Source organism: Penicillium verrucosum (genome assembly GCF_028828655.1).
Source record: "Penicillium verrucosum strain IBT 35672 chromosome Unknown utg000001l_segment0_segment0, whole genome shotgun sequence".
In the NCBI taxonomy this organism is placed as follows: domain Eukaryota; kingdom Fungi; phylum Ascomycota; class Eurotiomycetes; order Eurotiales; family Aspergillaceae; genus Penicillium; species Penicillium verrucosum.
Window position 1 is genome coordinate 12,752,761 of NW_026643210.1, and position 12,708 is coordinate 12,765,468.

At 45.8% G+C, this 12,708-nt stretch overlaps 3 protein-coding genes across 3 annotated transcripts; 1 reads left to right on the forward strand and 2 right to left on the reverse strand.

Moving 5' to 3' along the window:
• Positions 1 to 5,615: 5,615 nt before the first annotated feature.
• On the reverse strand, positions 5,616 to 5,813 carry N7516_004692 (uncharacterized protein; the record flags this gene model as incomplete). The annotated part of the gene is made up of 1 exon (XM_057217412.1): positions 5,616 to 5,813. The coding sequence occupies one exon, from the start codon at positions 5,811 to 5,813 to the stop codon at positions 5,616 to 5,618; it is 198 nt and encodes a 65-aa protein (XP_057079295.1).
• Positions 5,814 to 8,480: 2,667 nt separating this feature from the next.
• N7516_004693 (glutathione S-transferase family protein) lies at positions 8,481 to 9,988 on the forward strand (the record flags this gene model as incomplete). The annotated part of the gene is made up of 3 exons (XM_057217413.1): positions 8,481 to 8,702; positions 8,776 to 8,914; positions 8,983 to 9,988. Exons 1-3 carry the CDS (start codon positions 8,552 to 8,554, stop codon positions 9,986 to 9,988), a joined length of 1,296 nt encoding a protein of 431 aa, XP_057079296.1. The 5' UTR covers positions 8,481 to 8,551.
• A 1,126-nt stretch (positions 9,989 to 11,114) lies between these two features.
• aspf4 (allergen Asp F4) lies at positions 11,115 to 12,176 on the reverse strand (the record flags this gene model as incomplete). Its single annotated transcript, XM_057217414.1, has 1 exon — positions 11,115 to 12,176. One exon carries the CDS (start codon positions 12,174 to 12,176, stop codon positions 11,115 to 11,117), a length of 1,062 nt encoding a protein of 353 aa, XP_057079297.1.
• Positions 12,177 to 12,708: the final 532 nt, after the last annotated feature.

Here is a 12,708-nt window from a genome sequence, read left to right on the forward strand (position 1 = left end):
GTCTTACATATTCCAATATCCTCGGAGACATTTCGATTCCACCCAATCTAAAAACCCCCATGTGGTATGGGCTCTCGCAACCTCGGGCCGCAACTTCCAGAAGGCAAGCTAGAAGATTTTGAAGTGGAGCTTTTCCTGAAACAGCCCGTCTCCATCTTGTCCCGTGATCCCAACACTTCAATGGAGAAGTATTTTAGTTCCGATGTGCTGGGTTCGGGGGGCCACGAGCATCCTCCAGTACCGAAATTTAGTGCAATTGATTTTTCTTTTTTTTCTTTTATATTCTATTTGCTGTATTATGTAGCGTAGCGTCATACCTAGTTTTGTACCTAAGCATCAGAACCATTTTTTTTTTTTTTTTAGAATCCCTTGGCCTTTAAATCTACAGCCAATAAACAGGCTATTTGAATATCTCAAACCGATCGTACTACGATCAGGGGCAAATTTCCGATCTGTTTGGAAAGCCGAACCTTGGAACCTATGTTGTAGGCTATATATCTCCGACTCCTAAATCACAACTCCACTTCTATTTTTCCTTAACGGTGTGGGAATGGTGAGATGGAAACCAAGTGGAGTGAACTTGACCTAATTAGAATCGTTTATTGAACCTTGGAAGTTTGTGGATCGCTAGTTCATGGGTAGAGTTTTCTTTCCCATGTGTTCTTTCCATTCCTCTTTTTTTTTATTCTTTTTTGCCACTTTTTCCCACTTTTTATTTTCCCCTTTCTTGGTTCCCCGGGCTTTAGCTCAGGTACACCCGCGTGGTCGCATAAATTCCCATCATGGGCCATGGATACGTTTGCCACTTAACACCCCCACTCTGTACTCTCTGTACTCCGTAATACCTTACCTCTTTTTTTTTTTTATCAGACACGGTAAGCAAGGTAGTCAAATTATACCGTTTTTAATATCCGGATTACTCCGTACATACTCCGTATGGAGTTCCAATTATTCTTAAGCCATTTGTAAGTTCCTATCACCTGCCCCTTTGAACATTTGCGGGGTCTTGCAAATCCCGAGCGGTACCGTTGTATGTTGTATACATACCCGCACTTAGGGCAGATGAGCATTAGCATGGCATTACTATATAGGGCAGAGTGCATTTAAATATATATTCCTACAGAAGTACAGAGTATAATAATGATAATTCTCATGTAATAATCTCTCTGCCTAGATTTACTAAGTGCCGTGACACAAAAAAAAAAAGCCAAGGTTAAGGAACTAACAGGAAACCATTGCATTATTTTAGGCCCCAGATAATTTCCGGGGAACACTGTAAACATCCCGAAGCTGGGGAATTTACTCAAGTAGTACATGGTAGTAGTTTGTACGTTATATACATTTACACATCCAGTTTACGCAAGATGCTCACACCACACATATCCAACAGGAGTAAGTAACCGCTACCTATAGTGATCATGCCATGAACGCCACACCAGGGATGGAGTAGATCTCCCACCGTGAAACCTAAGGCCCAGTGATGTGCACAATGCAACCACTAGGGAGATTGGGGGAGGGGGGAGTTAGACAAACCCCTCTCGATGTAATATTCACTAAAAGCCAATAATTATGAGGGCTGGGGTCAAATTGTATACAGGGATCCTTCTTTCTTCAGATGTGCTACAACGCTATCCGGCATACTTTCAAAATGACGATGTGCAATGCACAGTCCTCTGCAGCAAGACGATCCTACCCAGGGACCCCCTCAGCCACACTTCCTATAGGTGGAGGTTAATCGCCTCTGTACTCCGTACTCCGCGGGGAATGATGGTATACGACAAAACGACCCAAAAATCGGCCTTGATTTGTATTACATGTTGTTATTACTATGTTGTAGAGCCCTAGGGGGGCCTAAGCGGGAATGGTAGACGATACTAGAAAGATAAGAGGGGACGGAATACGGAATACGGAGCACAATATAACAATATAACAATATGAAATATGAAATATGAAATAATAGCCGAAGTGCCATACAACATAAACATACCCCGTCAACCGAACTAAAACCGAAACCCGTTGGAAGTTAAGGAACTCATATATGTATTACACCCCAAAAGGATCTTTCTATTCTTGCATGTCTCACGACTTTATTTGGTTTGGGTGACACGGATAAAAACCACGGTTTAGGATGGGTCTTCGATTCGAGATTTTAACCCTGCCGTTTGCATTTTTTTATTTTTTATTTTTTTTATTTATTCTATTTTCATATTCATATTCACTTTTTTTTTTACCACCTTTACATTTTGGCCCCTGATCCCGTACTACTCTGTTGTTATCTGGATGGCGTATATGTGCATATGAGCCTGGTTAAGTTAGTATATTTGATATGTACAATATCTATGATATATCATATCAATTTGGAAGGAATGCATATGTTGTACTCCGTAGGATAAACAGGCTTATCCTTATTTTGTAATCCCAGCATTCTGGGAACTCGGCTGTCACGCCCTTTTAGTGTGTAATCAATACGAATCGGCCATCCCGTTTGACCCTAAATCGACGGGAAGCAAAAAATGAATGGGATAATCTCCTAATGATATTTTACTTTTGCTTTTTTTCTTTTTCTTTTTCCATTTTTCTTTTTATTTTAATTTCTTTGCTTTTTTTTTTTTTACCTCTCATCGTTAGGATCTGCAAACATGCATGCACGTGTTGTGACCTGATTTCTTATTGTTTTCTCCTATTGAGTCATATAGGATTAATGGTGATTGGACCTACAGCATATGTCATTTATCATATTTCAGTTACAGGGGTACAGTTTGTACGACAAAAAGAAATATTCAAAAAAGAAAAGAAAATAGGAAAAAAAAAGCCGTTCTCACCGCATCAAGGAACCGTCCCTATGGAGCCTTGGTGGGCCCACGGGAGATTGCCCTTTACCAGTTGTCATCTCGCGTGGTTTCATGATTTACTATACATACAGAGGGGGGGCACTCGTGAGACCTGAGCAGAAATTTAAATAGCTGCATTAGTTAGGCCATATACCCTGGACTTTCAGCTGTAGGATGTATATAGTGAGGTTGCACGGCATATATGTTTGATTACTATGTCTCATTTCTCATTTCCTTCCTCCCCTTCCTCCACTAGTGGTTTGCAGTAAGCACACGGCGCCACACTAGAAGTACCAAGGGTATGTTGTAGTGGGGAGCTTCTAGAAAAAAATGGGAATTTTCCATTGGATTTCCCACTTAGGGTTGTATTATTCATCCACCGGGTTAATTCGAGCAAATAAAACACCAATTAATTCCCTACGTCAGATCAGGTGGATACTCAGCCTCCTGTTCATGGCAGGGATGTTCGATGGGGATTTTTAGGGATGAATTTATGACGGTTGAACGGAAAGGTTGGGGAGGGCGGAAGGGCAGACTTTCATTTCTATAAGAATCCTGCTCTGGTAACCTTTTTCCTTCCCCTTCTTCTCTCCATCCACTCAACTCTACTCTACACTATTCTGCTACATATTACTAGCTCCTTAAGTCTATTCCAGTCTGTTGTCAACCTGAACAACTACTATCAACTCAAAACCCTTTTCAACCTTCCAACCCTTCCAAACCATTCACAATGCCTTCCGTCGGATCTTCTCAGTTCCCTCCATGCCCCGGTCCTCCTCCTAAGGGCCCTCTGCCTCCGCTGCCGAAATAAACAGTCCAGTCTCCTCTCTTCAACGAACATGATGACACCGGCGCATTCTGGTCCACCAGATCCGCCCACGACCTGGACCCTTCAGCATGGATATCACGACCTCGACTTCGACTTCGACCTAGTTTCGACTGTTACCTGCGAACCTTTGTTTTCGATTCGGACCTTCAACACCTAATTTCCACCATGCCCCTGCCCGAACAAAAGGACGCCCTTGTTTGTTTGAAGTTGGACTTGAGACGAACAACACAAAGAGTATCAGCTCTTCCACCGTCTATTCTCGTCTCTTGGCATTCAAATTCAACGATGCGCCGCTAGCCACAGCTCAATGCGCGTGGTGAAAAAAAAACTTGTTCCAAGTGGGCCTCGGACATTTCTTTTTAAATTCTCTTTCATTTTCCTTCTTTGTTCCCTCGCTCTTCAGCAACCTTACTCTCCTCGCTATGGGACCTAGCGCCGGCGCTACTACCCCCCCGACGTGCATTAATTGCCTTTCTACTTCTTACTCTTTGTCTCGTTTCACCTCGTGCACTATTGATCACGTCCCCCGTCTTCTGCGGGGGTTCGTTTCATCTGTTCGATCTTGACCCATCTGTGACGCGCAGATGTGGAGAGGTGCAGCTGCTCAGCCGCTGCACATTAATTGGACAAAATCCGAATTTGTCTACAAGCCCCTGTCTGGGTACCAAGGATGAACTGGGATTGCCTTCCGATCGTCCCGTCATTGACTTGGGCATTTTTTCTTTCTTCTTTTCTTTTTTCTCTTGTCTGCGCTGTGACCTGTCATACTGGCTTGTTCGCATGATTTTTTAATTCTCTTTTTTTTTTGGGGGATTTCCTTTTCTCTTTCTCCTGTTTTTCGTTTCTCTCCTGCATCTGGCCGAATCTGAATCGACATGTACCATAGACTTAGTATACCCAACAGAGCAATTCATTTTTTTATTATTATCTATTTAAAACGTTTCATTTGATTAATTGCTTACGGTCCATGCATATGTCGTGCATAAACAAGACTGGGGACTGCGGGTGACACCCAGCTGACCGCCCGTTTCACTAACCAGCCAACATCCCGCAGAAAATCACTAGCACCGAAGCTAGCAGGGATGTCACGGAGGGCGGATGTCGCGGTAGTCGAGTTGACGCATATTTCACCCGCAAATCAACCAAATACGAGCCATTTAGAATCTACACATCCATATGACTCATTGATCGGTAGTCCAATTTAGTAGACCTGCATATTATGCATGCACTTCCCCCCTCATATCTGAAATAGGATCGATCTGACGCGATCCTTATCGAGCCTCCTATTATGATTTACAGCGCATTTGCCGCATCCAGTTCAATGCATGATTGGGTATTCCATATCGCACCCGACCCTAACCTGGCGTTAAATCACACCATACTATCCAAAACGATTATATGCACCTATACGCACCAGATTTTCCTAGCGGGGCTTTCCTTAGCGGGGCTTTCCTATTTGATCTGCCGCCGCTTTTATGAGGGTGTTCAGGCTTAGGCTCGGAGTAAATGTCAGCACGGACTCAGACCTCGGGATCAGTGATCATGCTCAGTTCAGTCACGTGTAGAATGACTGATGCTCAGTGACCGCAGACTATACCTAGAAGTGTCGTCTATACTATAATAGTTAGTTCGTTGATGGTATTGCTACTGCCCTCAATTTTAGAGCACTATATCTTATTAAGGATATACGTTATAACGAAAGAGGGAGTGGAGAACCCTATCTGTGTTATGATGCTGCTTCTATTTCTATCTTTCTTCTAATTTAGAGCGGCTCGGGCTTAACATCTTAGATATAAAAGCGGTTTGAAACCGTATGGTAGTATTAGTATGTAATAATTAGCATATCTTCTATCAAAGCGCCTTTTACCTTATTACCTTATATATTGATCTAATATCGCATTCTTTTACTTTGAATGCATTGGTTCCAACCAGATAATCGATCTCAGTATTTGACATTATCTCGACCAGTTAGATAACAAGTCCACCGCCATATTTACATTCCCGTTTGCTTGTTTCAAGGCCTCAATATTAGTTTCAGAGTCACAGAAACCCATCTCCTGTAAAATGCCCAACTGAGTAGCGTAGAGTTCAGCATACTGGTCGACTGTGAATGTAATGGGAGCCTGCTCTGTGGTGTTTGTGTTGTAGGCCATGGCTGAAGGGCGCCTGGTTATTGTAAAGCAAATAGAGCAATTAGGGTGGGGATTGGTGGATGGACCAACGACGAAAGTTATATCCCCGAGAGTATTGGCGGACTGATGGAAATATTATGACCACACAATGAAATAAGCGTGAGAGAATAAGAGAAGTCACCGAGGCCTTTATACGGAGTCATTCTCCCTTGCATCAATCGGTGTGACTAAAGGCAACTAGTCAAAACACGGTGTGGTTAAAGGTAGTCAAAACATAGGTTATGTGCCACACGCTAACTAGGTGCCCATTGATGTCTTTAGGTGTGCTTCTAAGGCATTACTCGTGACCAACATAAGTATGTGGAAAAATACCGCATAAAACAGGATTAAACCACATGATATCCTCTTCCATACCGCATATTGAAATGCCGATAAAAAGCCACACTATCTTCTTCGCTTGAAAAAATAATGGCCTTAGCATCTTCCAAACGATGAAGGCATTGCGACCTAATGTTTAAGTTAGTATACCACAGTAAAGAGTTGGTTCAAAGGAATTGCGATTCGCATGAAGTCCCTATGTTGTACAGCCCATGTATCCGTTTCCATCAAATACGAATGTAAATGGTAGGATTTTAGACAAACTGATAGGTTTTAGGAAGTCTTTGACTATCTTGTTCGGCGAATTGGTATCTCGATCGATTCCAGGGCTGCCTGGTGAGGTCCTTGGTAACTTTTTGTTTTAATAGTCAAGTTACCGCCCATATACGTGCTTAGTTTTGCTTAGTGGTCAAAAAGCGGCAAGAGGTGAGAATTAAAATGGTAAGGGAAAGATATAGTTATGCATATTTATATACAACATAAGTAGTATGCTTGGGAGGATTATCGTATATAACAATCGGATCTTACTCCCTTCTTAGACTGAAGAAGCCTTCTATCACAATACGTATAATATAGGATTCACTATATGGGTATTCAAATTCAATTCAAATTCAATTAGGGTGAATATTTATAGGGTAGACTGTTGTACACCCAACACGGCAGGTTGAAGGTTCACCAGTCTAGATATAGCGGCAACATCCCTAGCGTGTATATAATTAGCTCGTAATATGAGCGGTTAAACGCTAAGCTGCCCAGCGGAGAAATAAGGAAGGAAGATACGAGTTTGGCCCCGTCCGAGCGCTTCGGGGTTTGCTAGCCATATTAGTACATTTAGTACATGCCCTATGGAGTAACCTTAGTGCTATTACTACGACTACAACAAAATGGAGGTTAGCCTATTGTGAGTATTTCTAGGTACAATGGCTGGGCCTAGAAATGCATACAACATACAACATACGGGCGTGCGGGGATCCTCGGTGGCCGTTGGCCCGTCACTTGACTGATACAGTTGCATGTTGTCGTCATTGAAGAAATTCCCCGACAAGCTGTGTCCAATCGATCTCGCAGATAGTTGTTCCAAGGTTCCTCCCCCCACCTCTACCCCTCAACTTAGGAACCCGATACACTTCGTCTATCCGTAGTTATCCATGGCTCTTCCATGCATTGTATGAGATTGGCTTTTTTATTTTATTTCCAAGGTTGTTTTTATTCCAGTTATTCCAAACTTGGAAGTAAGCTAGGCCATTTTGGTAAGGTCAAGTGACCTTAAGTAAGCTTTTGGCCCCAGCGCTCTCGGATCTTGCCCTGACAATCTCCATATTTCATCAAATCAATGAATCATGGAGTTTTGACCTCAACATGTCTCAGGCCCTAGGGTATGTCTGTGCTCATGAAAATTAACCCTTGGAGCCTTCCAAGGCACTGGTTGGCAGGGTTGTGGCTGGTCATCCTTGGCTTGTATAGCCACGTGCACTAAATGAGGTCATTCGCTGGGTATATCACTCTAATCGGAGATACCTATATAGTAATCAGAACCTCGTGATGTGCCTAGGTACTCCGTATATGGCCAAGGATTATGTCTTGGGCAGAGATGGACCTTGTGAGAAATAGCGGTATACAACAGATGCGTTGGGCGCCATTGCTGGTTCTCAGCTCTCTAGGCTGTGCTACGAGGGGCGGTGAATATTGAGGCTCTTTGTGTTCTAGATGCCCTGCGTCGTATGACTGACGCCCACAGAGCTTTGACGTCAATACTTTTTGCCCGGCGATTGATGCCCTGAGTACTCCGTACCAGGTCGAGTATACTGGGGGCAAAGTGGAAGATGTATCCGATTCGCTCCCACGAGACACCCATACAACCCCGGAACATATGCTCGAGCATTTGTAATGTATCCAAGACGGGATATCGTTAGCTAATTGTTGATAATTTGGGTGGAATTAAATGGCACTGCCTAGCTTGTAATTCAAGCCACATCTTGGCTTCTTTTTTCTTTTTTTTGTTGCTGATAGTATTCAAGAAACTTGGGGTCTCGCACGACACCTTGGCGGGGTCCTATTTACATATGTATTTCTATTTTGACTCGGGGATGTTGAAGGTCTTGGCCGTGGGAAGTCCATGTAGCTATACATCGTAACTCGTGCATATCTAAATGAGAACGAATCATTTTGGAGAATAGAAAGTAATTTATACTGTATTTTGCGAGAAATTTCTTAAGTAAAAACCATATACAACTTGAATGAGATGAATAAACATTGTATTTTGTAGTCAGGAGAAGCCAAATATCTCCGGGGCTTATATCAAGAACCCGAGGATAAACACACGTGATTCGGCCGCCCAAATCAATCACGGCCGTCCCTTCTCCTCCAAGCGCAAAGCCACCATGGTTCTACAACTGCATGTATGGGGCCCCGCCTTTTCCCTGCCCTCAATTGACGCACAATGCCTTGCTGCAATTGCATACTGTTCCGAGGTCCTCCCTAAAGACTCGTGGGAGCTAATCGCGAGCAGCGATCCTTCCGTCTCCCCAACAGGTCAGTGACGTGACCGGAACAAAAAAAAAAAGCATCACCAGAATCAGATAGCTAACAAGTCATTTACGAATAGGTGAGCTCCCCGCTCTCCAGAATGGCTCTGTCTGGGTGAGCCGGTTCCGCAATATCGTGGATTACCTCCGTCAATACTCGGAGGGAGCATGGAACCTGGATCAAAACCTAGACGACGTGCAAAAAGCCGATAGCGTTGCGTACGAACCCCATAACCCCTACAACGGCGCGACAAACACAAAATACTAACAATCAACTCTCCCTCCAGCTTCTCCACCTTCATCGAATCCCGCGGCCAATCCCTCATCGACCTCTACCTCTACGTAACCAGCCAGAACTACTACGCCAACACATCCCCAGCCTACGGCTCTCTCCTCCAATGGCCAAACCAATGGATTCTCCCACCAAAGCTCCACACCGCTGCCAAAACCCGCACCGAACACCTAGGCCTATCCTCGTTAGACCTACAAGCAATGGAAGACCAGCGCAAACGCGAGCACTCCGCCGCCGTAGCATCCGGCCAAATCCCTAGCAACCTGATCCAGCAGCCCCGTGAAACAGTTTCCAAACTCCTCGGCCGCACAGCGCAAACCAACCAATTCCGTCTAGAAGCCCTAACAGCCGACTTCTTCGAGCCACTCGAAGCAATGCTCGCCCGCAGCAAGACCTGTCTACTCCCTGCCGACGACAACAACAACCCTTCAACGCTGGACTGCGTCGCGCTGGGCTACCTCTCGCTAGCACTCGTACCGGAGCTAGCCTTCCCCTGGCTGCGCGATGCCATACGCTCCAAGGCCCCGCTGCTGGCGGCGTACACGGAGCGCATGCGTAGTCGCTGTTTCGGCGACGCTCCCGTCGAGACTAAGCACGCTTTCCAGCCCACAGTGCCGGCTGTCCTGCCATGGCGCGCACCGGAGCGCATCTCCGTCGCCGCTGTCGGGTCTACACTCCTCGGCACATTGGCGGATAACACGCCGTTCTTGCGCGAGGTGCGCCAGAATAGGCGGTTGAAGAAGGCCGTTGAGGCTGATTCGGCGTTCAGCTCGGTGGAGAAGCAGGTCCTGTCTTCGTATGCGGATTCCAGTAATAAGGATATGTTGCTTTCTATTGCGACTGCTGTGGCGGGGACGGCTGCTCTCGTTGGGTATATGGTGCATGTGGGTTTGCTTTCTTTTTCGACTGGGGGTGTCGAGGAAGAAGAGCAATTCGAGGAAGATGCGGGTGTGCTGCAGATTGATCCTGGGTCTGCTTCTGACTTCCTCGGCGCCTTGTAAGCCTTGGAAGAGGTCATTGCGTCTGGTTCCGTGGATATTACGGGGTCGGTGTTTTGTTTTACTATTTTGGGTGAAAGCGAAGACTGTACGATAGCATTGCGTTTTTGTCCTTTGTACTTGTGTGTTGACGTTCCCATGGTTCCTCGCCACCGTCAAAATGCAGGTCTTTGATCTGGTCCTTTACTTGAAATATCTCCTTTGTTAGCTTCATAATTGAACTTGAGAAAGAATCTACGATTTCTTTGCTGGCGACGATAATCATTTGAAGGCTCAAAGAAAACCCTTGGAAGCATCCATCTTTGGTGGATATCACTGCATGTATCCTGGCATTCCTCCAAAACCTAATGTGGACTTGACATCTCATAACTATATGCGACCACTGAAATTTTACCTGCCAAAATGGTGTCATAGTTGTGACTTGTGCATTAAAGCTTCGGGGTTGACCTATCTAGAAGATCCAAATTTAGATCCATCGGTCAATATGCCAAACCCCATGATGGAAACACACATGGGACGGTTTTAGGTTGGCATCATGCAAGACATACAATATAACCGAAGGATCATATGCAAATCACCTTTGAGTAACCTGGTAATAGATAAGGGTTCGTTTCAAGTTTATGACGAACAGGAGTTGGCACTAATGGTCCTGTGAGATCGAATAGACAGGGAATAATGGATGAAACATTACGATGATATATTTAGAAATCCATACGTATCGGCGCTTAATAGATACAATAAAGTTATGTATACACAGTAACTAGTTTTAAGATAAAAATAATGAAAATAAAAAGGAAACGATATCAACTCTCAAATCAGATGGTTCAGATGGTATATGTACAGAGAAAAAGAAAAAAAGTAATCATGACAAAAGATATGTATGAACCCTTCAGCAGCAAAAAAAGGGTAGCCGTCGAAGAGCCGCTCGAAGATGGACGGATATGTGGCCAGGATGGTTGCTGGGGCAAGCGACCTGCGCACGCACACACCAAATCAGGGGAAGATACAAAGACACCTTCAGCGTTGAACCATTTGCGCAAGAAAGACAAAATCTCAGTAGAGACGAGAAGATTGCTGGAAATGGGAAGGAGAAAAAAAAAAAAAAAAAGACCAACGACGGCGTGGCCATTTAAGAGGACCAGCCAAGGTTGACAACGAGACGGACTGGGCCGGCGGACTGGGCAATAGCCTTGTCGGGCTTACCCTGGTCGGCGGAGGTGTAGGCGCTGACAACGCTGGTGGCGCCCTGAGAGATGGAGGAGCACTTCTCACCCTCATGGTTGCAGATCTGCATACCGGCAATGTGCATGTCGGCGAGCTGTGCGATGATGCAGGAAACGTCCCAGCCGGAGAAGCCGTCGTTCTGGGAGTTGCTCATGTCGAACTCACCCCAGGTGGACGCGTACTCACCGACGAAGTTGGTAGGAAGACCTTCACCCTCGGAGGCACCCCAACCACCCTGGGAGTCGTCATCGATGGCAACGAAGATGCTGTGGCCGGGCTCAACGGTGAAGCTCAGAGCCTTGTTGGGGCTCCAGAAACCGTTCAGACCACCGCTGGGGCCGTACGAGTTCCACATGACGACGGTCCAGGCCTTGGAGTTGTCGTTCTCGAAGCGGATAACGTGCTTGTACTCGCTGGCGGCGTCCTCTTCGACACGGATCATGTTGCTACCCCAGGGGCTGCCGACATTACCGATGTAGTCCCAGTCGAGGGCACCAACGCGCTTGTTGGCAGTGGAAGAACCGAATCCAGTGGTGGAGTACTTGCCGTCGGAGGGGTAGTTGGCCCAGTTACTGGAACCAGAAGAGCTGGAGCTGGAGGAGCTAGTGGGAACGGGGGTGGCGCTGACGGATGAGATGGCCTCAGCGGCGGTGGTGGCCTCGACGGTGGGAGTGGGAGCGGAAGTGGGAGCAGCGGTAGACTCGGCAACCTCGGAGGAAGAAGAATCAGAGCCGCCGAACCAGTTGTTGATCCAAGAGACGAGCTTGCCATCGATGACAGCGGAAACCTTATCACCACGCTTCTCAACATCGGCAACATCGGCAACCTGAGCGGGAGCAGGCACAATGGGCTCGACAACATTGACGCCTCTGGGGTGGGCGTGACGGCGGTCGTGGCCGTGAAGACGAGCGACAGCCGACCCAGCGGTCAGCGCCGTCATCAACAGCATAGAGTTGGAGAAATGCATTTTGCGGAATTGAACTATTGAACTTGAAAAGGAGTGACTTGAGCGAAAGCTCTAGAGAAGAAAATTCAATTCAAATGAATGTGTGTGTGAGAGAGATGAAAAGAGAAGAAGAGAAGAAAGTGGACTAGGGGGGACTATTAGTACAATACCAAGTTACACACCAACGGGTCAGGACTTGGGCCTGAACCCAAAAAACAAAAAAAGGCTCCACCAGGGCATAATATCAGGGGCACTCGATTGATGATTGGCTGGTTCCTGACGGTTCTCGGCCGTGCGCCTTTTTCCTATTGTTTGATTGGTTGGCTGTCAAGGGCCCAGACTCTATTCTCTTGGTATTGTGTACTTGGCTATACTATGCCTCTCATCGCGGCTGTGCAGGTACTCGTTACTTGGGGGATAAGGGGTTCAAAGGATGTTTCTCCTATTCTTCTCTATTATTATGTTCTATTATTATGATTCCTATTATTGGGATTCATATTGTTCTACAACATACGGACTTATACCTACGGAGTAGTTGCCTGATGTCAAACAC